We start from the raw sequence: 25,347 nt of genomic DNA on the forward strand, positions 1-25,347 counted from the left end.
CTAATGTTCGTTACTATTAGATTTTTGTTGTCTTGTTGTTGTTAATATGAAAACAAATCGGACAACAACAAATCTTTCGTTTCGTTTTAATATTGTATCGTATTAAGTACATTTTTATATATTTACATACAATACACACATTCATTCATTCAGCCAGTCAGTCAGTCATTCCTACATCTACTAAATATTTATATATTTTTTACTTAATTGTATTGAAAATTAACTAAATACACATGTACGTATTTACATTAGGGGCATAACCAACAGTAACTACCATCAATAAACATTCCGACGACAATTGGATTTTCGCTCCGGAACGAATGAGTCATAATCGGGGAATGATTGTCAAACCAGCGACAGCTTTATGAATCGCATGTTTTGTTCTCCAGCTGCAACCACTCCTAAAAAAACTATTTTATTCGTGGATTGAAAACCATTCGCAAATAATCTACGAGTTTGGAATAGAGAGAAAAAAGCAAATATTTTTGATAACTGAAGTTATTTTAAAATTTGAAAAGTTATTCTAGAATTTTTGGATACTTTGCGTAAATATAAGCTAAAATGAACCGGTTGCTTAATTGAAAAAGGTTGCAATAGAGTCCGGTTCTAGTTGAAACTCCTTAGAGAAGCAAGGTTTTATAAATCGAGTTTTAAACAATCGAACTTTTATAAGAACATAACATCAACTGATATTGGAAATTTGAATAGGGTTTGAACCACCCTAAAGTTTACCCATATGTATGAGTATATGTAGTCGATATTCAAGTCTGTCAACGTTGACAGAGTTTGATACCGGTAACAGCCACTGACTGCGTTTTACATTGAATAGTATCATGTCGTGTTGGGAAGTGTTGTATTGTTTTAATAAAATTACCAGGAATAATACTTAAATCCAGCCGTGCATGTGTGTGTCAAGTTGAAAGGATGTAACTGGAATTAGAAATCTCGTTGTTATTTTTATTTTTGAACGAATTGTTTTGTTAATAATTATTTAACAATATTATACTACAATTCTTAAATAATTAACAACATATCTGTGTTTTCGGAAAATTTAAAGATTTGTTTCAACTTAATGGGTTAAGAGTCATCATAATTTATAAACACATAGATCATATGGATAGTGCGTACGACATTGAGCCGTCTCCTATTATTATTATTATTTTTTCTATATAAACATTTATGTTAATATGTATGGTTGTATATAGTGGTATGATTGTTATTTCTTATTCATATCGTTCCCTTCTGCTCTTTTAGTCTTCTGGTTAAATAATTTTTTTTACTCAACATCATTACCACTTTATTACTCTTTAAGTCTGTCCGCAAGCACGCTTATAACAACAGTATTTTATTTATTATTTGCCGGTAGTTAATGTACATACAGTATTGTTCGTAACCTAAGCAACTTTTCCAGATATTTTTAACAAAGTCTTATATAAATACATACATACATAGATATTTAATTTAAATTGATTTATGCAAAAAAACGTGTAGGAAAATATGGTCGGTCATACCTGTGTATAAGATATCCTACACCACTACTCACGGCATTTCGTATGATTTACGTTATACGGCTGATTTTTAAAATAGGGCTTCTTTCGGGCCTGATATACTTTTTTTATAATATTCTGCCTTCATATACTAATTTTTAAAACGTCGACCTTGCAAAAATCTGAACAGAATTTCTGAAAAATTTTAGTCTGCTTAGTATGCTAGCCAATCTAAGACTTGAATGCCATTAGCAGACTACAACTTTAACAAATGTTTTGGAATAAGTATTATCATGCTGCAAACCCCATTAAAGTGACATTTTCTACTCGTCATATACTTTACTTTAAAAACTCTTAAAACAAAATAATCGTAACTTTGAAAATAAACAGAAAATACTTTGATTGTACCATTAGGAAAATAGCTTAGGTTTCAAACAATACTGTAACTAGAATGAGATAATCATTATTTGCCATTATAAAAAAATCGATTGCTGTTATTATCTCATATTTGAAAATATGTCATTTAAGTGGTGTCCACCTTTCACCATCGTTATGATAATTATTTCGCTTGGTTGCTAATAAATTTGCTTACATTTAATCAAATGAAAATGATTTATTTAATCATTGTTGAAAAATTAATTGCACATTCTGTAGTACCTACCAATCACTAGTCCTAAAAATAATTGAACAAGAAAGTAGAGTCAGACCTATAACCTAACTTTCCTCTTAAATTTTAGTAGAAGGATTCAACCCTAGATTTACTATTATATAACATAATTATGAGCTGCAAAGCCTTATTCGCTGAAACGAAACAAATGTAAGTATCTTCGAAATTGAGACCTGTAGTTTGATTACAAAATCTAAATGGAATTTATCAAATGTTTCAACGAATGGAAGGACGGACATTGCTCAATTGCATTCACTCCCAGTCCCAACTGAGACGTCATTCTGATTACGGTACACGAGAGCATGTCAGATCATATGAGCTACGCAGCAAAAGAAGTTTAGACTGTTAGCGGTAAAACACGTTTTATGTGGGGCATTCTTCATTATAATGCCACAAGACTATTTTATGATATAAATTGTATGTCCCCCCGGGGGCAGACTGAGATATCTTGCCACGAGACTCTTGTATGATCTAAATTGTCTAAAGTATGTCCCCCGAGGGCATATTACCTTGATAAAAGACCCCATCTTGGTGTTATTCTCAATTTTGAATACGTTTCCGCATTCAGTTACGCTACGATCGAAAATAGGTATTCCAACAAAAAACGGAATCATAAGAAATTCCATTTTATTTCAATGCTTTACGATTGCCATTTTAGTAACGGATCTTCGAATCGAAATGCAGAATACTAAAGTTGCCAAACGGAGAAAATTTCGATTCGTATTGAATCTAGTCTGCCGGGACTATAAGCTGGTGATGATCAAATGTATCCTCGGTCTTCCCTTGGAATGATTTGACATGGGGTCGAACCACGGGAACCAATAACCAGCAGGGCAGAGTTACAGAATTTGTATTGTCCTGGTTATTGGAGAAGTCCCTTCGGAGTGCACGTGGTAGCTGAGATTTAAACCCAAATTCGAAGGAAGAGAATGTCGATTAAAAGACTGATGCACGGTAAAATCTATAATTCTAGATAAGTTTGGTGCTGTAGCCGAAGTCAATAGATACCCCACAGAGCTGTGACTAAGCGTTAGAAATGAGTTCGTGTTAAGTATATATGATAGAGGATGATTGAAGGGGTATACGGAACGTACTCGCCCATATACCTAGAGTGAGTGGTCGGATATTGTGCACTATGAGTGTGTCGAAGGAATGAGGAGTGTGCTGGGTTGAATGGTGATATATGAAAGCTATCTTATACAAGTGATACCATTGAATTTTCCTTGTGTTTCGGTTTTCGAATACGTCTCTAGGTGCTGTTGCGGACTCAACAGAGGCCATCCCATCTGTGTAGTTGTAAACGGAAATGATGTTTTTGCATCTCGGCAGTTAAGCAACGGGACAACAATGGTCAGAGATTAGATAGCTCGAGTACATGAGTAAACATGTGCAAGATACACAAAGGGGCGGTGGTTAGTCGTCTAGTCAGCTCACCCAGTGGTTGAAAAAGTACCACCGTGAAATAAGGCCAACAAGGCAGGTGTTGAGATCTTGTCTCAAATATGTGGCACTAACGAATGAAATTTGTTATAACTACCGGATGATTCTCTTTAGTACCAGAGGAATACCAAGACGGCCCAAATTAGGAAGGAACCGTCTTTCCATATAACCTAGAATATGGTTTTTATAGAAAAAAGAATAATTAATTGCGTTTCAAGTGTATAATTTATTTATTAAACATTTATAAAATTATTATGTTTTTATATATAATAATATTATTATAAATTATGTTATCAATTATGTTGTTGTTGTTATTATTATTTTTATTATAAAATATATGTATGAATGAATGTAATAGTTGCTGGTAGTTGTTGTTGTTGTTGTTCTTTTCAAATACAAATCAATCAATAGAAAGTTGTTTTTTATTAATTTTATTACAATTACAATTTGTCTTATAATTAATAAAAATGTGTATGAAGAAAGTGTGTATTTAGAATGTATTTCTATGTATTTTTGTTTTTAAATTAATTATATTATTTTAATTAATTTAATTCAATGTTAGTACATAGATACATTTACATATGAATCAAACAAGTTTAATCAATTTATGATGAGTAAATAAATGAACTATTAGTGTGTAAAACTACTTAGATGTTTAAAAACTTATTTATCAATTGTTTCAATGAATGATGTAAGGGGTTTTCTTTAATATTATTATTTATTATTCTTATTATTATTATGTATTATTCTTATTATTATTATGTATTCTGTATTGTTTTTTTTTTTTTTTTTTTTTTTTTGTTTTTTTTTTTGTTTAATGAACAAATGAATATAACATAGAATTAGCACACAATTCAATTCAATTCAATGTAAAATTTCTTATAGTTAAGTATGTATGTATGTTTGTATAATTACCAAATATGTATGTAGTATGTAATTATTAATGTATTTATGTAGTTATTTTTATTAAAATTATATATTTTTATATTTTAATGTTTTATTTTTGTTTGTATATATACTATAGTAGTATTTTATTTATAAATTTAAGCTTAAGTTTTTTGAGTTTACTTTATTTTATAAGAACCTCTAATAAGAATATTTTAACACCTGATGAAAGGTTTTAAACTTTCTTTGTTGTTGTTGTTGTTTTTGTTTATATATTATATATTTTTTTTATTAATATATTTTAATAGTCTTTAAGTAGTTTTAGAATTTTACTAAGAATGTTTTTAATTAATTTTATTTGATTTAATGAACTTATCGTTTTATTTTAAGAAGTAAAACTGCTTTAACAAAAAAATAATTCTGAAGACAAAAATCTGTTTTTATTTTTCTTGTAGTATTTGCAGTTTTTGTTTTTAAGTTTTCTTTTTACTAATTTGTTTTTCAAACTTAAATGGTTAATTTGTACTTTTATGTTTTGTACTCAAAAATTTATGTGATTATTTTTTATGATTTTGTTTTTTTTTACAAAAAAAAAATTGAACTATATTGTAAAAGAATGTTTTGTTAATTGTTTTTATTATATTTAATATAATTAAAGAAAAACTAAAATTATTTATATATATATTTGTAGGTATTTTTTAAAAACTTTTTTTAACTTAAATTTTTTAAGTATTTTTTTTTTCAAAATTTTATTTTGATATTTAGTACATACATAATGTATAAATGTTTATTACTTTATTTAATTCTTTTTAAAGATCTATTGATTAGTTTTATGTTATTGAAAAAAAGTTTTAGATTTTCAACGTCATCGACTTTAAGACGAAGGGTTTCAAATTGTATTTTTTTAATTTATATACTATATATGTATATGTAGGTGTGTATTACTTTTAACTTAAGTCTAGTAAAATATGAGGGATGATTTTGTTTTATATGCGCTTTTTAAGTTGACTTTTAAATGAGCATTATGGCTTTAAATAAAAAACTATGTGTGATATTTAAAAAATGAACTATATGTATAATTAAAAAAAATATATAAATTTAATTAAACAAAATTTTTAAAATTTATTTTTGATTTATAGCCTTTGGCAAATAAAAATTAGATTTAAACTATACTGTGTTATAAATGAAAACAAAACAAATCAAAATATTACATTCGTCTGGGCCGAATCAAATACACAACTTCACCAAAATTTGTCTTTTAAACATTTTCTTTAATTAATTAAATGGTCACTGTGGAAAACGTATTCCACATAAAACAGACTAATGGATCTTGTTGTTATGTTTATTAGAACATAAATTTCGAAATTGTTAGTGCTTTGTCTGTATAAAGTATTTTGGTGAAGCGTATAAAAAGAACAAGAGAAGCATGGCAATTAAAAAAATAAAAATTAGAAAATAAAATTTAAAAAAATAATATGTATAACTAAATTTGTTTAAAACTAAAAAAAATTAATAATAATATAAACACAACATATGCATATGTGTAAGTGAACTGTGTATTAGTTTCTTCAATATTGTGTGTTGGTGTTTTGAAAATAATTTCCGAAAAAAAAAAAACATAAAACAATATTATCCTGGCAAGTATTGAGAATTTCAGTAACACGAATGGAAAACAATATTAATATTTTTATACGAAAAATACTCAAAACTAAATTAATAAATAAATCCGTTGCTATAAGGACGTCTTTTAATTGGGGGACAAAGCTTTCCTGGGGTTCTATATTGAAGACCCAGAAACAGAAATATACTAACGTTTACCTAATGACAAAACTAGCTTTCAGGCAGAACAGATTGTTACTTTTAATAAGTATTTTTTTCTTAAATAGTTTCGAAAACAACACCACCACAGTTCAGTTAATTTATCAATCAGATCAATTTATGTTATTAAAGTTAAATTATGCCAAATGAAAAGAAAAATATTTTTTAAAATAATCACAAAAAATATAATATATATAATTAGAAGAAATAAATTAATAAAAAATCTGTATGTGTAAATACCTGAGCATGCATATTGATGACAAAACGAAAAAAAAAATATTTAAAAATAATAATATTTATATAAAATTTTTGCATGTATAAATATTTGTAGTTGATATAAAAAATATTAAGACTTCTTAGTTAATATATTTGTTGTTTTAGTTTTTGTTTTTGTTTTCAATAAATTCAACACCAACATTCGCTCTCGTAGAGTTTTTTCAGAATGGTTGGTTGGCGCATTAAATGCAACTTGCTTCGTTTTGTGGAAGGACTTAAATTACAATATATATTTTTTTACTCCTTTCTCAAAATATTTGTATAAGATCAATATGTCTATATGTAGTACATATACTACATACATATATATGTATGTTATTTTTTATAGTTTTGAATTTTTTTTTAAATATTTTTTATATAAATATTTCGTTTTTTTTTTTTTTTGTTTAATTTATAATTAATAATTTATGCTAATTATGCATTTAAGCATGTTTTTAACTACTTTTCTAATCACTTAGATTTTGTAATATTTTAAATAATTTTATTAAAGAATAAATTTAAATGAGTTAAGAACTCATATTTAGCTACATTTTGTTGTTTGTGTTTTTTAAATTATTTATAATTTTCTTAATTTTTTTTCTTCTAATATTTAGCAACACCAGGAACCCTAAGCTTGAAATTTCATGGCTTTAATTAAACCTGGTTTCTTTACAATGCAAATTTTGAAAAAAAAAAAAAAATGTAAATGAGTTTGGATGGGCCAGAGGGAGAGAGAGATGATTAGAATTGTTAGCAAAGTATTTAATTGTTTAGAATAATATTCTTGTGATATAAAAATGTCGATGATGTTTTGTTTACTTTTAAGTTTTATTGCTTATTTGTTATGAACTTTCTTTGCCTCTCTCATCCTTTAAGTTATTTAAATAATGGTTTCATCCCATCAATGTTTGTTTCTTGCAAAAAGAACTAATTTTGAAAATTTCCAATTTAATAAAGAGAAATTTAGTGTAATATAAACATCAAAGAGAAGTTCAAAAAGACTGCTCCAATTTAAAAATGTTAGGTTAGGTTTATGCATAGCTGCTATAAATAATTGGAAATTGGGAAATGTTTTGATCTTTTTATATGTTATTTTGATTCTCTTTGAATTATATTTTAATTATAAATTTCTTGGCAGCAGTCTAGTATTCATATTTATAGTTTATGTTTATAAACCACGTTATATTTTGTTATTTAAACTGACTCATTCTTTTCCATCCTAGTTTTATTTATGAAATGCCTTAGTATTTTGCCTTATTGCTCTTATTTTTATTAATTTATTTATTGAATTATAATAATTATAATATTTTTTTAGTTGTTTTGTTTTAAAATTATCTAATAATTTGTTTGTTTTTGTTTTATTTATATTATATATAATACTAATGAACACATTTAATATAAATTTTTTCTTTGAAAATTTAGTTTTCAATTAATAGTTAATTTGCATTAAATTTAATTATTTTTTTTTTTCATCTCATTTAGTTTAGTTCTAGCTGTTGCTTAGTATTTAGGGTTATTTTTTGTATTTTATTTTATAATATTTTCATATATTGTAAGTATTTGTTTTTGTTTTGTTATAATTTAATTATTTTTTGTGTGTCATTTTGTTTTTACTCGGTGTTATGTAGTCACTTTGGTAATCAGTCTTACTTAAAAAAAATAAAATTAATAAGTTTCGTAAATTAAATAAAATATAAAATGAAATCATATGAAAATAATTTCCTTGAGTTCAGTCTCTCAATTTTGTAAAAAAAAATATAATGTAAAACACAAACACAACAAGTATAATAAGTATGTAATAGAGTAAAAGAAGAATGAGAATGAAAACATATAAAAAAGAAAATATTTAGTTATAATTAGTTATTAATCTCTATTATTTAACTTTCACAGCAATTTTTATTCACTTTGTATCTCTTGTCTCACGCAAAGAGTTTTTTTCAGTTTTTGGGTAAATAAAATGATAATCTACTGTGTAAAGTTATTGTTTTAATGTGTGTTTTTGTTTTCTTTTTTGTTTTTTAGCTTTTAAGCTATTTAGTAAGTAAGTAAGTAAGTAAGTAAGTAAGTTGTTTGTTTAATAACGGTGTATTTTATCGGTTGAACTTTTAATAACATTCTTTTTAAAGTCTGTTTGAAATTGAGTTTTTAACTTTGTTTTTATCATTATCAGTCTATTTATAAATGAAATTAATCTTGGATTAATAAACTAAAAAAATATTACAATACACGTATAGATGTATAAATGAATTTATGGATGAAATGAATAAACCAAACACGAATATAATTTATGTAAGAAATAACGATTTCAAATTGTGGCGAATTCGTCGCTATCGGTCGTCATTGAGTTACGTTTAGCACAACGTAACGACAATAATTATAATGAGTGCAATATGTGATGTGAGTTTAAAAATGAGATGGTCATGTATTAGGTTTTTGTTCTTTATGGTTTGGAGTTAAAGTATTTAGTAATGGAGTGTTTTTTGTTTAACTATATCTGAATGTATGATTCATACTATAACTGATCCCTAAATAATATATGAACGAGGTAATCGTTGTAACTTAAATACTAATAAAAAGTTTCTTTTTGTTTTTGAATCAATCATCTGTTTTTGAGGATCGATGAATTTTCTAATTTTCTATGTTGTTTGGATTGTTACCCATGAAAAGTGTATGCCGCTGATGATATTGTTGCCGCCACTACTGCCGCCGTTGAGTTGGTGTCCACAGCAGCAGTGGTATTTGTAGTATTATTTATCCATCCCAATGACGGATATGTTGAACGTTAGAAGACATGTACAAAACGTTTGTAGGGATTAGATCCCTCTTTAGAGTCGGGAGATAATTCAATAAGGAATACAATTCGACCGTCTGGCATTAAGGCCACATCACAAGTACGATCTTTTTCATCCAAAGTAGGAGGCATTAAGGGATTCAAAGAAGGTCTTATTTCAATCTGCAAATACAAAAATAGAGAGAGAGGAAAAAAAACACAATTAATAAACAATTTCTTTAATCACAAAATTAAGCTGAAACTACTTACATCCCATAAATAATCCAGTGTAGGACTATATACTACAATACGTTGATTCTTGGAATCAGCAACTATAATGCGACCATCATCGTCGCAGCATATACCTGAAGGGCGATTAAATTCCTGGAAACCAGAACCTTCGTGACCCTTGGCTGATAAAATCTACAATTAAAAGAACATTTGATTATAACATTTCATTCTTTGTTTTAGTTACTAAAAACTTACCTCATTTATATCAGGATCTATCAGGTACAAACAATGATTGTCAAAATCGGATACTATAATATTACCGGTGGGTGTGTAGCACACACCACGCGGCGAGGCTATGCCCTTATTGGAACCATGATTATCAAATACAATTTGACGTATAAATCTACCTTCTGAGTCGAATTGTTGTATACGATGATTGCGTGAATCGGTTACGACAATTTGACGTCTTGAGTTTACGGCCACATCCCAAGGATATTGGAATTGACCATATTCCTTGCCGTAACTGCCAAATTTCAGTAGGAATACACCCGAAGATGTAAAGATCTGCACACGATGGTTATCCTTGTCCACGACTATAATGCGATTATCAATATCTACACAAATACCGGCGGGAAGATCGAATTCTCCATTACCGACACCTTTGCGACCGAACTTGAATTTAAGAGAGCCATCAGGATTGAAAACTTGAACACGATTGTTGCGTCTATCGGAGACCAAAATGTGTCCGAGTTTGTCTACACACAAGCCCCACGGGCGGCTAACTTGCCCATCTTCGTGGCCTTCTGTAGCAAACGAGAGAGATAAAGCATTCGAGTTTCGGGCCTTGACGGGTTCTGTAGTACCAGGTATAGCGGGTGTTGAACGAGGAGCACCAAAGTGTAGACCAGGCGAACTGCGCATTACACTAAGTTCCCAATCCAAACCAGGATTAGGCATACTACAAGCACTACCGCCTCTTACTTGCATCACCGGCGAAGGATTACGGAAAGAATTGTCTCTCAGAAGTGGACGTCTCATGTTAGCGGGAACTACGCCATTTGATAAACCATTTCCAGCCATTGATAATACGGTGCCCACCGACTCTACAGCGGCACTACCACCCACAATGGTACCTCCGCTGATATTCATAAGGGGCATATTTTTCTCATCCACCAAAACAATGCCGCCTTGGTTACGTATATCTTGCAATAAAGAGTAATCGGGAGCAGCAAAAGCAAATACTTCTTGTTTGGGCTGTAAGTCTTTGTAAATAGCTGCAAACTGTTCAAGTTGTCTTTGACCATTTGTCACTTTCATGGCAATATCGACGTGATCCATACGGCCACCGTTTTCGGCTACTTTGTGCAACATGTCGGAAGTTTCGGCTAAACCAGCTAAAGCTGATTTGAGTCCAGCCATTTGATCATGTAACATGGCCAAACGACGCTGTCTTAGTTTCTCCACAAAGTCCAAAAGGAAACGTTCACGATCTTCAATTGCAATGAGAAATTGACGAAAGCCTTTGCGGATATTGTCGCTTAACTCAGCGCAATTTCTCTCGATGTGACGTATGAAAGCCAAAGCCTTATCAATGCTACTCTTAATACATTTAGTACCCATGCGACTACTTTCCAAGGCTGTTTCTATCTTTTCCCTGGATTCATCCACAAAGCTTTGGATCGAGGAGTAGCAGTGCTCCTTGTGCTCGTGTAGGGTACAACATTGACATACCAACTTTTTGCAGTATTCGCAAACATAACGGAGCATCTCATTGTGTTGATCGCATAGATAGTTGGGACAAGGAATGTTGGGTACGCTAGTCGACATACCGCCGGTGGGTGAAGTGCCAATCGGAGTCGGCAACGAGATAATGGAGTGATTAGAGGATAATGGTGATTTGCGATGTTCTCTTAAACAATCATTGCACATGAACTCATTGCATTCCAAGCAGCGAATCGAAGCATTAACTTCACACCAACTGCAACTAATACTCGAGTTATTCGACGATTCCGGAGACATTTTGGGTGCTCTCATGCCACTGCCTATGGGTGCTACACCAATGCTAAACTCTTGTGGTGTTTCCAATGACGAAAGGAAGTTGTTGAAAAAGAAATCATTACGAGGTGGTGAACTGTAATGAAAATTTTGTTATATTTTTTCAAAATCAAAACTCAAATCCCTGTAGATACTTACTCATTTCGAACATCGTTGTTCATCATGCCGCTGCCAATGTCCCAAGCAGGAAATGAGTCCAAAATACCTGCTAATAGTCGCTCGGCGGTGGTAGCGCCGTTATTGGGATTGCCATTCGATGCTGCATTATTGCCAGCTGCCGATGCCATTTGTGCTGATAACGAGGAGTTGTTAGACAACAGTTCCATCATAAAATAATCGATAACCGTTTAAATGAAAATACGGCACTATTGACGGTCAAAATTAAGCCGCAATAAATAACGTTACACTTGGTGTAGTAAAAACAAACAAAAAAATAAAAATATTTATTATGTTTTTGCACAGTTTTTTTCTTTCTTCTTTCCCTGTCTTCAAAAATACGTTTGTATGTAGAATGTAGCTCAAGAAAACTGGAGTAGTAACTTGCTGTCAATATTATTATTTGTATGTATGAAGCCTTAAGGGTTGTGTATGCAAAAAAACGATATTCGAGTCGATTTTACGTAGCGAGCGAATTGTTTTAAAAACTTTGCAAAGATTAAAAGTTAAACTTAAAAACACTTATTTTAACGTAAATATAAGAGTAAAACTCCTTAAAAATAAATTGTAAATAAGAGTTCTTGTGAGAATTGAGGTTGTTTGTTATTTTTTAAAGCGTTTAGAACGCACGCGTTGAACGATTGAGGAGAGGATGGTGATGATACCGCCAGATGTTACCAAGCGCAACTAAATCAAAAACACTCAGTACTGCTGCTTAAGTACTGCTGCAACACAATTATAGAAGCTGCGTCTTTAAGACCCTAATTCTTTCTTTCCTTCGTTCTTTCTTTTAATCTTAGTAGGTACTCAAACTCATATTAATGAGCAGGCATGCACGTACATTTTACACATCCTCCTAGACTATTTTGTATGCATTCGAATGCAATGTCTCTGTGTTTGTGTTTTTGTGTGTGCATTACTGTTGGTTGCATGTGTATAGGTAGAATAAAAGAAGATCCTTCTTTTGTCCCTAACTAGAAGAAAAACCCATAACCATACACAACAACAACACCAATAAATATTACAATTTTTATGGCTACACTTTTACTATTCATTATCCTTAGCGGGGCAGATGTGTGTCATATTGGTTTTTTCCTTTAAAATTCTACAGGATGCTTTGATAGATCGATCAGCAGGTCATTATACACAATGTATGTGTATGTATGCATTTTTCCTGACATTTAATACAAATTTTGTAATCCATGGAATTTATTTTGTAAATGATTTACAACAACTCTCAATCTATCCGTTACTAATTGCAAGAGTTCAAAGAAAATCTTAACGATATTTAGAATATGGAAAATGCTTTAAGAGATTTCAAAGTAGTTAAAGGCAGTTTTTAATAAAAAATAATATAAGTTTAGGTTTGTTATTCAATTTTCATGAAGTTTCTTAAAGCGATTTCATATGATTTAATGTCGATAAGTTTGTTGTGATAAAAAGCTAAATATCACATTTAAATTCATTACTATTTTATTGAGTATTTTTTTTAGATTATAATTAAAGGAATCGTATTATAACATTTCTATTTCTAACCTACATGGAAAATTCTAATTACTTTTTCAAAAACAAAATTTTATAATAAATTACAAACAGTAGTCCTTTGTTTCCAATTTTTAAACAGTTGTCACCGATTTCTCAAAAACTATAAACATCTGCTACTAATAAATAAATAAATGTATATCTATAATTGGTACGTGGATTGTAATATTTCCTAGAATTGCATTTCCTCAGGCTGGGGTTGGTGATGAGAATTGATATTTATTTACCGTCAATTATAGAAATATTCTAAAAATATTTCTATAGTTAATTAAGTGTAAAAAGTCATTAACTTACATACATTATAAATCTTGTAAGATATCGATGCGCTTTTCCTTTCGTGAAAAAATAGGAGGGGAGAAAATCATTATTGAACTATATATTCGTGAATTGAACCAACCACCCCAAACGTTTCTTCAAGCAAGGCCACCCCATTAATATACTCAGTACGTTATTAAAACTCGGAATTCAAATAAAGAAATTTGAAGATTTACTTTAAATAAGCATAAATATAAATAAAACCTTATTTAGATTAAACATTTCGTGGAATATTTTATGTTTCACGCTATTAATTTGTCAGTTGTCACGTTTAAAACGAACTATTTTTAGAGTTTTAGATTAGATCATTGAATGAATAAATATAAATTTTGTAAAATCTTCATTCAAAACCAAATTTATTTCTGGGTACTGTTTAAATAATTATATACTGAAGAAATTTATTAATCTTCGATATAGATGACATTTTTCAAAAGACGAAACGCAAGGTCCAAGATATACTTTTCTAACGCTGAATCTGGAATCAAAATTTATCCAAAAAGGAAGAAACTATAATATAGCTTTAAACTTTATTTGAAAGTCGACAGATTTCCATATTCATTACTTCAATACTTATCGATTGAAGGAAAATTAGAACAATATTCTTAAAATGTTCATAATTTAGAAATTATTTTCACATTAGTGACATTATTATTTGAACATTTCGATTGACATCGAATGGCGCAATTTAGCAACAGCATTAAAAATATTGCAACATTATTACATAATAAATAATTTAGTCAAAAGCCATAGTTGTTAGGACCTATGTATGTAAAACAATTTTTTTGTATTCATAATTCATTATGACTATAAATTTTATAAATAAATAATTTAGTTAAAATTTTTAAGAACAAAATAATTGAAAACTATTAAAATTAAAGGGAAAAAATACAATTTTAATTATTTTAATACGTTTATTTATTTCTGTATAAAGGTATAGATAGATAGTTTTTGTAAAATACTAAAATTCAATTTTTAATTTATCAATGTATATTTTGAAATGCCTTAAAGTATGCAATGTTATATAAATTATTTCAATTTACCTGCCTACCAAAGAAGGTAGAACCAAAACAAAAAGTACATACATTGTATATTCATCCAAACATCTATTTGTATGTATCTTTAAATATCAAATACACAAAAAGCCAAATTATTATCCTTTACAAAGTTCTTTTCCCTCCCTTACTCCACCTTAAATAAAGAACGCAATTTCTGTATACCAAATACAGAAATATGAGACAGAAAACACACACACGAACGCAGAAAAAAATAAAAACATAATAATGTTGCATCTTATAAATACGCACAACATAGATACATACAAAATAACAAAAAATAAGGATTGTTTTTCGTTTTATTACCTTGTTTTATATTTATAAACAGACATACACAAACATACTTACATACATACATTCATATGTACGTTGTATTTGTATATTTTGCTTTAAGAAAAAGTAGTGCAATTGGGGAGTAAAAATAAAAGTACAAGAATCATCCCCAAACTTTTTTACACACATACATAGTACTTCATTTCGCATTTACTATAAACTCACCCTACACTAAAGTTAGGAAAAAAAACACGCACCGTGAGTATATTTTTTCACGTCTTCACACTTATTTGACTGGATTTAAGTTGTAGACGTTGTTGCCAGACTTGAAGATTTTTGTCCCAAATGTGGTAATTGAAATGAATTTTGGTCTAAAAAAAATACAATACATACTTACATACATATGTAACATAAATATGTATGTAATAAAAGAACATGTTGAAGAGAAATAAAATCATTACAGACATGGAAAATTGAAACTTTTAAATGGTATCGGTGTTTTTAACAAGAATCTATTTTGTTTCGAGTAATAAGTTCTTTTTGAAACACCCTTTACCAAATAATCATGGTTCTTTATTTAAGAAGATCGCAGAATTGTAAATATAATAAGATAGAACATAATCAGATTCAGATCAAGAAAGTAAGGTGACAGACAGAGGATCAGAATCTTCACTGTTAATTCACTTGATAAAACCTAATAGATTGCACCCAGAAACATTACACAGTTCGTCGTGTAATCTATTTCCTTGCCATTTCTAACCTTATGATCCTGTAATCTAGAACAATAAGACATTATAAGCTCAATTGTCCCTAGTTTCTCAACATCTTCGCATAGCCTGCAGAATTTGCTAATAAAGGCCCTAATAGAATAAGGGCCCTTTAAAACCATTATTAGAGTCCTTAGACTGCATCTATACAGTACAAAAAATACTTAGATTTCTTTTGCATGAAGTTTTGGTCATAATTTCAACATTTCCATAACTTTTCAAAATATTCTTTTAAATTCTCAGCATAAATTGTCCCTAAAGCAGTTCGATAAGTACCGTAAGAGTACTGCAACTACTTGAACACATAAAAAGGGCTGAAATGGATATTAAATATGGATAACCTTCGGTAACTGCATGTTGTTATCTTAAGACTTTTTATTGCGGTTTGACATTACAAAACAAAGTTACGCGACTAATACGCCAATAATCCGGAAAGAATCCACACACTTACGGTTAATATTATCCGTGTCATTCGTGAGAGCAAAATTAGTCCTATCGCTACGTTATACCCAGTCGCATTCTAACTACGAAAACAATATTTAGAAGATATTTACCTATCGATAATTTTCCACAAGACTGGCATAATCCAAATTCGGATTTTTTTGAACTGAGGACAACAAAACATTCGTCGCACTAAAGACTTTCATATAGATTTTCCAAATTTCTGGATTGCAAGTTCTTTCAATAAGTCGTTCATGTACTAAAATTTTAATGTATTTTTTGTTTTTCTGATTACTGATGAACTGACTATTCTGGACTAAAAACCTGCAAAACTTACGAGTACGGGAACAGACATATTATCTTAGGTATGAAAACAATTTTTTCTTGTAAAAACTTAAACACATGTTATCACGACTATTAGATACCTAAATAATAATTAAATTTCAATTTATATGAGAAACATATTAACCCCTACTATCTGAATCTGGTTTCATGTTGAAATGTAATTTAAAAAAAGTAAACTATTATTAACAATTCAAAGACATTTTTATCGAAACGACTTTAGGATTTAGGATTACGCCAACCTTTTAGTAAATAAGCAATACGTAAGTATGTATATTTAAAGATATTATCCTACAAAAATTATTGGAATACATTTAGATAATCCCAAAACTACTCCCCTGTAAAGATTATTGGAGTACATGACCCGTTTAGTAATCCTATGTAATGCAGCCATGGACCATGTTTATTTTTTGAAAACAACATAGTCCATATCCTGCATTACATATTACCATGTTGCGGATCTTGTAATGTTTTTGTATGTATATTTGGATTAATTTTGAACCAGTACTAACTAGTCTTTTGAGGAGTACTCTTTGCACAGGTTTGTGGAGTGGAATCAATTTTGCAGAGATATACCGTAAAATTGAAAGCGTTGTAAAATTTATATTTTCCCTAGGTGACATACATACATAGTTATTCTAGGCATATAAATTACATCCAATCGTTTAGAAATTGCAGTTTTATTTTCTTTTCCACGATAAAATAATTTTAATATTAAAGATATTGAGAACAAGAAATTAACTGAAAAGTGCAACAATATTGAATTTCCCATACCTGGTGCGTGTACGTTACATAGGATGTATGCAAGTTCGCATTGTATCTACATATGTATGTATATTCTAGAAATTACAGACAAACGAAAAAACGGATAAACGGCGTCAACTTTGTGAATATCAACATTTAACATACATCGTCGTCGGTTTAACAAGATTTTCAAGTTAAATTGATACTATAGAGAAACACAAAATAAAGTCCTTCTGTTTTATGTTGTTTCTAATTTGTTATTCTTCTCCTCCTCCTTTTCATTTTTGTATGCTGTTTCTTTTTCTTTACTCGCATTATCATGACTACTGTACAGAATTAAAAGTAATGCATTCATTTTCCGACTTGAGAATAAGATACATACATATCTCAAAACAAGACTTAATTTTGCAAAAAAAATCTCGACAATGAGATTCCGCATTTTTATTAAATGCGAAATCCTAGAAATTGCAATATTTTGTTCTAATATAATTTAAATACCATTTCCAACTGAATGATTGGCCATACAAAATTTTAAGTGCGATTGATCTCATTCGTACGTAATACAGATTACCTTATGTGTTCCGAATGAATAATTCTTATCCAGCATATTTGTAAAAATAATGTTTAATTTTTATTTTTTTTGTAATTTTTGAAATATCAACAAAAAAAGCAACATGTCAAAGCGCATTACAAATATGTGAGTTAACTGGCAATAGTAGTTCAGAGTGAGAATTAATCAAATCAATCAAAAAAATTAAAACATTTGTTTCTCGCTAATCTAAATGACATAAAATTTTATAATAAAACTAATTCTAAAACTATTAAAAAAGTAACGGTATTGGTATTTTAGCGGTAACGATATTTTGGCTTATTTCGGTATTGGTATGTTGAAAATGTATTTTAGCAGTAACTACATACCGTCTGCATTACTTTTAAGTACTCATATAATATTACATATTATCAGATACGCAAGTACTTCATTTTGAGTTTTGCCATTATATTTGCAAAATAACTCCCTATTTGTTAGTACTTATTTGTAAGCGAGCGTAGTAAGTATTTACCTCCAATGTCATCATCGAGTTAAAATAATGAGTTAAAATGCGAACGAATAAGTGTTTTAACTCCTTACTGATCAATGTAAGTTTTTGCTGGGCACGACAGCTAAGTGCTAATGTAAACAAACTTTTTTTAATACTAGTCATAATATGAATACGCCCCTTCAGGATTTTCTTAATGTAATATGTTTTAATACATTTAAGGTTCTGAATCTTAAACTTGTTTCGGTAAATAATAATCAAAAGAAGAAAAAGGATGTTTGTATGTATGTGTAAATGTCTGTGTTGTTGTTTTAGGGGATGTTCAACAAACAAAATAAGTAATACGAAAAAAACATACTTTTTGAGACTGTTTAATTTTAGTATTTGTATTGGGGAACAAGTAAAATCAATATTTTCTTGGCGACATTTTTCTTGTAATTTTGAGTTCTACACAATTCATTTTTTTCTAAAATAAATCAATAACTTTAAAGAAAGAAAACAATTATTTTCATATAAAAGATACTCCATATTTTGATACAGGTACTAACTTCATACATACAAAAATATAATTCGTACTAACTACTACATCTTCTAGATGTGTGTTTGTTCGTATTGTATGAATGTAGGTATGTATATTATTTATACATTTGTACATACACACAGTATTTTTGTTTTTAAGAAGAGAAAATTTTCTACACACTACGTTGATTTTAATAAGAAATAAAATTGAAATAAAAAGAAAAAAATAAAACGAAAAAAGAAAAAGTGTACTTACAATTTGTGGCCCAGGCATACGAAGCTAAATGAAGTGTTTTATAGGTGTACGATGGATGTATGTATGGCCTTGATCTAAATTGTTGGATGATGATGTTTTAATACAAATTTACTGTAATATTTATACTAGGATTTGTGTCTTTAAAAGACTTTTCTTTCATAAAATATAAAATAAAATATTTTTATTATTATTAACACCGTTTTAATCACAAAATAATTTTCTTCTAAAATAGTAGTTTTTTATTCACAAACATTCATGAATATTTATTTGACTTTTATTTGTTTGTTTGTTTGTATGTATTTTTTAGATTTTGTATCTTTTATTATTTTATGTATTTTACTTTTCCTTAATTTTATTTGTTAGTTTGTTGTTTCTTAATTTTTTTAATGTATGATGAAAGTAAATATTTTTTAGTTTTGAGTTTGGATCTCTTATCTTTCTTTGTTGTTGTTATTTTTTTCTTGATTATTGTACATTTTTCTATGTTTTTCTTTTTTAGTGTGTTTGTTGTATTATTGTTTTGTATTTTTCGGTTAGTATATTTTTATTTAGTTTTTGTTTCTGTCACTTAAGATTCCAGACTGATTATGATGAATCTCACAAAGTATATGTTTATGTACACCAACCAGCGAGCACACTGCTGACATACACCACTGACGGCAGAGTTGGATTGGATGTATTTCGAGTGCAGCAATGACACACTCTAAATATGCTCGCTCAATGTTTTCGATTTTTTAATTTCCCAAACATTTGGGTCTGGTAGACTTTTGCCAAAGAGAGCTCAAATTTCTCTTAAAAAACACAACAATACTCTTAAACATACAACTGTTATTGGGGATTTTCTTTCTATTCAATGTTATTTAATTATGTTTTGTTCTTTCCATTGCAGTATTTTTTAATTTTCTTTTTTATTATTGTTATTTTTAAACATTTCTTCATTTAATAAATTTTATCTAACCACTGTTTTTCTTGATTTTTTAAATTCCTATTATTAAATTGTTTTTCCTATCTTTGTCTTGTGGCCACCTCTTTTGTTGGATTATGTTTTGTAACTAAATTCAAAGTGGAATAAAATGAGTAACCCTTAACAGTGGAGTGAGTTTTTTCTGTTATTTATTCTACATATTTTGCTTTTATATAAAATAGTAATTTGTTTTTTTTTTCTGTTTGTAAAATAAATCAAGGGGATGATTTCAGTATTTGTGTTAGTTACGAGAAGTGGTTGTTGTTAATATTGAAATGGTGGTGGTTTTTGCCGTCAATGTTGAAAGTGGAACACATTTCGAAACAAATTGAACAAGTACATTAAATCGAAGTACATCCCATATTGGAAAGGGTGTTATTAATATCAAACGATTTTCGAAAAATTAATTTTAACACAAATATTGGAACATATCAAATCTAACTATTTATATACATACATATGTATGTATATACCTATTAAACCTGATTTTAGTATATGTATGTCAGTATCATTGCACTAACCATTTTCAAAGTAAATTCATAAAAGCTTAATTTATGTTGACAAAGTCTAGAAGCTACTGTAATATAGCAAAATTAAGTTAATTTCGTTACTGTTTATTAAAATTTTACCTTAAAATTACTCTTTAAAACAAGAGAATATAAGAAGCTATAATAATATATTCTCTTCATATTAGTCAGATTATAGAATTTCCATTTAGTACCATAAATTGGATACTAAACGTACCATAACCAGAGTTACTGTTATGCGACCATTTGGTATTGAAAATGGATGAACTGTCCAACGAGAAAAGGCCCCAAAAACAATACATATTATAATATGTGGAAAAAACTCAGAAGGACATACCCATAGAAAGTTGAAATTGCGAAAGAATTTGACCAAAATTTAATCTATTATATTGAACTTTTAACATTCAGATTCGGGTTTATCGTTTATTGTATACAAACTCTCAATATATTTATATCGTCACCTGAAACGCAAACGGCCCTAACTAACCAAACAATTCAAAATTGATTTTATTGTTGAATATTGCATCAAAACAAATTTCCACACAAAAAAATGGACTCATACGATCAAAATAAGCAATTTTATTGACGAAAAACAAACGGCCCCATCTATAAAAACATTTAAATATTAAAGGTAAAAAGTCCAATTTATCCATTTTTATAGGTATACGCCATTACCAACTATCATAACAACTAAAAGGTTTCACTATTAAAAAATTTGTTTATTTGCCACAAATAAATCACGGTGATAGAAACAAACTTTTCAATTTAAATAGTTTTTTGCTTCTCCTGTAAAATTTAAAAAAATGTTAGATAGGGCAGGGCCGTTTGCGTTTTAGGTGACGCAATGTAGATGTACATATACTACATACATACATACATACATATATTGTTATGATAAAAAAATAAGCAGACATTGGTACAAAGGTACATCGGGCGAATTTTCATTTTATACCTATTTGATCTTTATTATTAGGATTTATGTATATGTTAATAATTAAAATTTTAATTATTGAATTTTTATTTAAATCTTCGAAAAATTGTACCCAAAACAAAGTTAAAATCCACATTACGGTTTTTAGTGGAAGGTTGGAAATGAATGTATGGAATGAAACAATTCATAATAATGTAATGTAAATAGAAAGAAAAAAATTCAAATTATATTAGAATTTTTAGAAATAAGTTCTTAATGTTAATCTTTTGACAAGCTGAGCCAACATATTTCACTTGGATATGGCTTTTTAACAATAGGATACCGTATGATGGTGTTAATATAGTTTCAATGGCTATTGTTTAAAATCTAAAAAGGAATTCGTCAATAAATACAAATTTCTCATTGTTTTTACAAAGTTTCAGTACTTGTACAGTGCTAAAAATTAAACCTAAAAATTGCAAAATATAATTTTTAATCCGCTACCTGAATGAAAATGCAGGTGTACTTCAGATTCCTCATAATCCAAGCATATACTAAAAGAAGAACTTACATATAATGTCCTAGAACAATCTCATGCTGAGAAATTGGTAAAAAGGAAACATAACTATTATTAACAATGTTGTGAACTGATGGATATTTACATACATACATAGTATGTATGTACAATGGACAACAAAACAATGGAAACTTTTTCTAAATTTTCACAAAAGGACTCAAAAACACAAAAATGTATTAAAATTTGTTTATTTTTTTAGTATTTCATTTCTATATAGGTATCCTTACTTTGTATTACTGCTTAACATCGGCCATGCATTGAAACAACAATTGAGTCAATAATTTCCTTCGAACAATTTTGCTATTCCCTATGACCGCATACAGGGGTAATTTTGAGTCCATATGGACTGTTTCCCATAGATTTTCTATGGGCTTGCGATCTGGTATATAGTCACCCACTTCAATACACGTATCACTTTAGAGACTATTCACTCGATTACAACTCAAATGTTAGCTTTTAGGGTCGTTGTCTCCAAACTATGGCCCTAGTTTCCTCTGCATTCTTGGGGCCCAGTATTTTTCCCCTTTGGTCGCCTTACAAACGTCCTCTAAAATTGAATTTGGATACGTCCAAATAAGAAAAGTATTGATATATTTATTCCCCTTTGGTCGCCTTACAAACGTCTCCTAAAATTGAATTTGGATACTTCCAAATAAGAAAAGTGTTGATATCTTTATTAAATATTTATCACAGATCAACAAATATTAAGTAAAATATTGAAACGACTATTAAAATCGTAAATTATTTTTGGTTTTAAAATCTTAGCTCTAGACATTTTGATTGATGATATAAAAAATTAATTTTGCTAAAAAATTCCAAAAAGAAATTTTACAAAATTATCAAAATTTGTTCCTGTAAAAGTTCAAAAGTTTCCAATGTTTTGGCAGAACCATTAATAATAAATAATCGTTGTTTTCTTTTTTCTGCATTTAATTATGATATTGGCCTTTTGTTAATTTAAATAAATAAATGTATACAAATAAAAATTGATAATTATTAATATGTATGTTAATAATTTTTATTAGAGAATTTAGACCATTTTTGAAAATTTAGAAAAATTTTCCATATAGGATGCAGCTCATTATAGTATGTATGTATACATAAACATACAGTTTGCTTTTATAGTTAATATCTTTTAGCTGCATATTTTTTTTAAAAACAATAATTTATAACTTATATTATCATATAAACTAATGTTTCATTATATCTTATTATATATAATATAAATTTTAAAAGCATGTGAAGAAATATCCTTCGAAGAAGGATTTTAAATTGTTTCCATTAACGTCGTTACTGCATTGACGTAAGGACAAAATAATTTATAAAATTCCGGTAATTTGTAGTACCACTGTTTTACCCCTAACCGGGTATAGTTGCCTTCAACCAAATTCTTGTATTAAAACATCCTGCAGCTTCTGTCGAACTTGAAGTTTCCTCTGTTCTTTCACTTTTCGTAAATATGGTAGCAAACTCAATAGAAACATACGATCTGAATCCTGCTCATCATGGTGTCTACAAATTTCCTCTTCTTTAGTTTCCTTTTTAGATAAATTGCAATTTTGTACATTTATCTTCGAATTGTTATCAATTGAGAACTTTTCATTTCTCATAGACATTTGATAATTGTCCTCTATGGAAGTAGCATCTTCATCAAACTGGTCATCATCATCGTCGTCCTCAATGTTGTTTTCATCAACATCATTATGGATTTGGACTTCATTCAGATGATGTGTATGATTATTTGATTTTTCATAAGCATTACTATTTTGATAAAAAGATTTTATTGGTGGCGTAACATGTGTCAAATCATGTAATGATGTATCCGATTCCGAGGTTTCTAATTTAATACGTTTGTTGTGACCGTGATTTTGAAAGAATGCTGATATTTCGGAGAAATTGAATTGATTTTCTAGAGATCGTTCGCTATTATCATTAAGAGTTGTTGCTAATGAAGTTGAGTTGCTGTGACGTGGTTCTGCGGCACCGTGTAGTCCCTGCCAGTAAAGTGATTGTTCACGTAGTCTATGATGGCGCATAACATTTTCAGCTACGGCAGCTTCCATAAAGCGCATATCATTATAGAAACGCCATGTTGTAGGAGGTTCAGCTGAAATGGTATTTCGTATGAACACTTTCCGAAAATTATCACGCAAATGGCCCCATTTAATTCGACAAATATCAGCTATATAAACAAGATTTAAATAGTAAACATGATTATGAAAAAGTAACTTGATAAAATAAATAAATTATTTAGTAACAATTAACCGTTATTTAGAATCAGTTTTGAAGTAACAGATTAAATGCTAATAATCGGATTACTTAATCTTAAAACACAGAAATCGAATATAATTTTAATAATTTTTGAATACGAGTTCAATTTTTTCAATATTTCCAATGGATATTTATAAAAAAATAAGCAAGCTTAGGTATGTGTAGTAAGTATTAAGGAAAAATTAAAAGAAAAAGAATACTATTAATAAATAAACTTTATGTTTAAAACTGGCTCTTAATAGATTAATTTTGTATCATATAAATACAACCATGTTAGAGAACTCACTACATTAAACAAACACTTAAATTCCCGTACTATTTAAGAGCGAAAAATAAGGAAATTCCCCTTTACATTAGTATGTATGTAATCATTCATAAATATATACATACATATGTATATATGTACATACATGTATTCATATAACAAAGTAGTGCGATTTTACTCACCTGGCAGATGAACCTCTTGACTAACTTGTTGCCACAATGCATTTATATCGGATCTTTTTTGACCATTATTAGTCCGAATCCATAGATTGGGTCTACGTGATACTGATCCAATCAACAACTTAACTGTTTCTATTGGTAATTTAGCAGTATTGGTAAAATGTGTTGTTGCCACTGCACCAGCAGCAGCTGATGTTGATTGTGCGGAAGCTCTTTGTGTTTGATGTTGTTGTTGCTGCTGCTGTTGACTATTCTGCTGCATAGCCATGAAGTACAAGTAAGAAGAAAGAATGGTTTTCCACACAATGCGTGATCGTTTTTAAATACAATGTACAAACGATGCTCCTCCACTCACTACTGACTGATTAACAACAAACTTGGGCCAAGATCATTGAATCGACTTGAGCTAAGCCCTCGTTAAAATACAAACATGTAGTTTGGCGCTCTATTTACTGTTTATCTTGTTTGCAAAAGAGAATACTAAAGAGAAATTTTCTCGTATTTACACAAACAAACTAACAATAAATTTTATATGTAAATACTTACCTACATACATATATACCAACAACAATACTGATTAAAGTAAAGTTTTTTATATATTT

General features: G+C 29.1%; 2 protein-coding genes across 5 annotated transcripts; both read right to left on the reverse strand.

Moving 5' to 3' along the window:
• Positions 1-4,792: 4,792 nt before the first annotated feature.
• On the reverse strand, positions 4,793-19,446 carry LOC119615893 (protein wech). 4 transcript variants are annotated; one of them, XR_005232480.1, is made up of 6 exons: positions 19,053-19,446; positions 11,747-12,014; positions 9,809-11,684; positions 9,593-9,745; positions 8,167-9,505; positions 4,793-4,811 (listed from the first exon to the last, which is right to left on the reverse strand). XR_005232480.1 is itself a non-coding variant. In XM_037971874.1 (5 exons), the coding sequence occupies exons 2-5, from the start codon at positions 11,935-11,937 to the stop codon at positions 9,335-9,337; spliced, it is 2,391 nt and encodes a 796-aa protein (XP_037827802.1). In that variant the 5' UTR covers positions 11,938-12,014; positions 19,053-19,446; the 3' UTR covers positions 7,233-9,334. The 4 variants fall into 4 exon arrangements, 1 of the variants encoding a protein (XP_037827802.1); XR_005232479.1 differs by lacking the exon at positions 4,793-4,811 and adding an exon at positions 7,233-7,479; XR_005232478.1 differs by lacking the exon at positions 4,793-4,811 and adding an exon at positions 7,233-7,479 and having other exon boundaries at positions 7,757-9,505.
• A 3,580-nt stretch (positions 19,447-23,026) lies between these two features.
• On the reverse strand, positions 23,027-25,133 carry LOC119615329. Its single transcript, XM_037971398.1, has 2 exons — positions 24,749-25,133; positions 23,027-24,212 (listed from the first exon to the last, which is right to left on the reverse strand). The coding sequence occupies exons 1-2, from the start codon at positions 25,011-25,013 to the stop codon at positions 23,410-23,412; spliced, it is 1,068 nt and encodes a 355-aa protein (XP_037827326.1). The 5' UTR covers positions 25,014-25,133; the 3' UTR covers positions 23,027-23,409.
• Between the last annotated feature and the right edge of the window lie 214 nt (positions 25,134-25,347).

The sequence above is a fragment of the Lucilia sericata genome, unplaced genomic scaffold (genome assembly GCF_015586225.1).
Source record: "Lucilia sericata isolate MDLA Ls3-8-SP2 unplaced genomic scaffold, ASM1558622v1 Contig000048F_arrow, whole genome shotgun sequence".
NCBI classification, from domain to species: domain Eukaryota; kingdom Metazoa; phylum Arthropoda; class Insecta; order Diptera; family Calliphoridae; genus Lucilia; species Lucilia sericata.